The 3,179-nt window shown below is 41.9% G+C and overlaps 1 protein-coding gene across 2 annotated transcripts in view; it reads right to left on the reverse strand.

The window, feature by feature from the left end:
- Window positions 1-48: 48 nt before the first annotated feature.
- LOC106519142 (cholecystokinin receptor) overlaps window positions 49-3,179 on the reverse strand; it is a 46,009-nt gene continuing 42,878 nt past the window's right edge. For both annotated transcript variants that reach the window (XM_014010686.1, XM_014010685.1), the window contains one exon: window positions 49-1,889. In XM_014010686.1, the coding sequence (XP_013866140.1) occupies window positions 1,315-1,889 (575 nt within the window). In that variant the 3' untranslated portion in view covers window positions 49-1,314. The remainder of the gene's footprint in view (window positions 1,890-3,179) is intronic.

Below are 3,179 nucleotides of genomic sequence, written 5' to 3' on the forward strand. Positions count from 1 at the left end.
ATATATATATATATATTTCTGAAATCCAAATTTTTTGCATGGACTTTCACGTTATCTTTTAAATTCAACCTCTATCAGACTGCAGTGTGAACTCTCCTTTGCAATGATTCAACCCACGTGCGGAGAAATGATGATGTCACATTCAACTCGCTGTCTACAGAAGTAATTACCGTATGTGTGCTACTTGTTAGCATGTCCATTCAAGCAAGTTGTTGTGCAATCAGAGTCAATTAAATAATTATCTGAGATATTTTAGTTCGTTGTTTACATTTGAACCTGCCTCTTGCCGGCTGCTCCAGAGCATCATGTGTAGTACTGTTACGGTCTGACACCAACGTTACGATCATATATTTCTGTGGATTAGCAGTCATCCAGGACTTGGAAAAAAGAAAAATGAAGAAGCAGCTGGACTTCTGATGTGTAGCTGAAGACGTGTGGAGTTAGTATCAATATTGTTACTTGGATCAATCTGTATACCCCCACTTCACTGAAGTAAAAGTCAGATGATCTTTCAGACTGATGTCGCTTTGAAAAACAGCAAATATGTATCAGATTAATATCCCATACTGAAAAGGTCTGGGTTGGATTAGAAAATATCAGAAACGGCTCACATTTGTCTGCAGTGTGAACGTACCCTTATTCTGTTTGAATCTAAAGATCATTTATCATAATTTTGTTCAGCACGGCTCCTGAACCTCTTCAAATTTTTCACTCAAACATTTAAAATAAGTTAGCAGTAGGACAAAACTAATGAAAACATTGAAGATAAACAACATATGAAATCAGTAAATAATGGTCGACTACAAAAATAAATCTGATGGCAGACAGAACAGACGATACAATCTCAAAGAAGCTGAAAAGCTATAAATCCTGTTCTTTTATAATATTCTGTCAACAAATGTTTCATTGGCACATTCACAACAAATAGACAGTATTTATGCAGATAAGATTTATACTTCTAACCTTTTTTAAGTAAAATGTTCATTCCAGCAAGAGAATCATGACAAATGAAGCTACACTAAGAGCACAGGCACTTGTTCTCTTCAAAATGCAAAGAAGCAGTTGCTGCCAATAAAAAGAGAGGTAAAAGAATGTCACCACACAAACATGGCTTCTTTTTTTTTTCTCCGTCTTGCTTTCTGCGATCATGCACACAGAATTTGAGCAAGACCTTTGAGGGAGGCCTCTAAACGAGGGCACGGATGTTACTCAGCTCATGACTCACAGGATGAGGAGTGAAAAACAGAATGTTGGGGAAAAAAGAAAAAGAGTGTGGACGAAGTGACAGCCTCTGCTGCGACACTCCTCCAGGACTCAGCAGGTGCCGGTGGAGCTGACAGTGGTGTAGCTGAACTTGGACATGGAGGTCACCATCGACGTGGCCATGGAAGCGGCGTTGATGCCGTCTTCGCCCTCCCTCCTCCTGCACCACCGGCAGCGGCGGCACAGGCGGTTGCGGCAGCAGCAGGCGAAGGTGGCCAGCAGGGCCTTGCGGAAACGAGTGTTCATGAAGCAGTAGATGATGGGGTTGACGCAGGCCGACGTGTAGGACAGCAGGTGGATGAAGGAGATGGGGGCTCCGGAGAGGGCCTTGGAGGCAGACAGGGGGTCAAAGGCCTTCCAGGTGTTGACTGAGTACAAGGGCATCCAGCAGATGAAGAAGAGGGCTACGATCACCATCAGCATGTGAATGACTCGCCTCTTGGCTTGAAGCTTAGCTTCAGAGGTGTTACTACGAGCGCGCTCAGTCTTCAGCTGGACGGTGCTGGATGAGGCAGAGAGGGTGGGAAGCTCCACAGAGGAGGAGGGCTTTTTGGACACCTGGATGTAGCAGCCGTCGTCGTCATCATTTGAACCCACCACAGCCCTCCCTACGCCATTCCTTTGGCCTGAGAGAAAACAAAGTCAAATTTGAATCTTAAGCAAGTTTTATTGAAACATTCATTAGTTTAATTGAATTGAACAAAACTGTCAGTGCCTTCGACTGTCAGTGTGTTTCAGTAATGATTTGCTCTACTTTAGGCTTTTAGAGATTGTAACAGACTTTTTATGTTTGTGATAATTTTGATCTATGCTACAGAACCAACAATCTCTGTAGCACCAGTTCTATAAGCTCAAATAGTTAACAAACAGCCCTTCATAGCAAAGCATATAAACAACATCAGTGTTGTTTTCTCTCTGTAGTCAGAGGAAAACCTCTTTTTTTCTTCTTAACCATCCACAATGTTTGCATCAGATGTCATGTGTTATGTATGACAATGTTAATAATACYGTCTAAACATATTTCAGATTCAGATTGCTTTATTTGTCATTGTTCCATTAAGCACAATGAAATACAGTTCAGAACAACCCATTTAAGAGAGAGACARATACCAACAAACAAMCATGGGAGAACAGGTCTTGCAGCCATAAAGAGGCRCTAACCTTCATAAAAAGTAAAATATAACTTTAAAATATTCTGTTCAACCACTGGGGTCATGACCTCGGCCCCGAGAGCAAAACAGTTGCTCTCAAAATTTTCATTACTTTGGATAAATGGATACAAAATACAGTTAGTTTGTTCAGTATGTGTTTTAATTCATYAAATTTTTTTTTATTTTTGTTTTGGGCAGGTAACCTTAGGTGTCACTTTCCAAATGGGGCAATTTAAAAAAAAAGTTGAACCCTGCACCTGCCCATAAAAACTGCATCTCACCCAGAGATGTCTATAAAAAATGGGTACGTGCCCTGAGGGCGTCGATACACAGAAGTGAGGCRTCACAAAACTGAAATAGGTTGTTGCAAAATCAAAGATGGCAACAGAACGAAGACTTCTAGCTAAAAGCCTGACGACGTGAAGATGAGCTTCACTGTGACTGTGTTCACTGTGTTTCTGACAGTTTGTCTGTTGTGCAAACCGACTATTGCAGCAGCTATCTGGGAAGCTGATCTCAGACCATCCTGGAGGTGAAGATGCTGGAWGTGGTGGTCCTGGTTTAGTGTGGTTATGCTTGTATTGCGGTTGTTATGCTGGTTAGATGTACGGCCAAATGCTCTGAAACACCTTTGAAGATGTGTTATGGTAAAGAAATGAACATTCAGTTCATGGGCAACACCTCTGGTAGACGTACTTGCAGTCAGCATGCCGATTGTGCTGGCTTGTTATTGTGGCCAGTCTAAGGCACACCTGTGCAAGAGTC

Source organism: Austrofundulus limnaeus, unplaced genomic scaffold (genome assembly GCF_001266775.1).
Source record: "Austrofundulus limnaeus strain Quisiro unplaced genomic scaffold, Austrofundulus_limnaeus-1.0 Scaffold72, whole genome shotgun sequence".
Taxonomy (NCBI): Eukaryota; Metazoa; Chordata; class Actinopteri; order Cyprinodontiformes; family Rivulidae; genus Austrofundulus; species Austrofundulus limnaeus.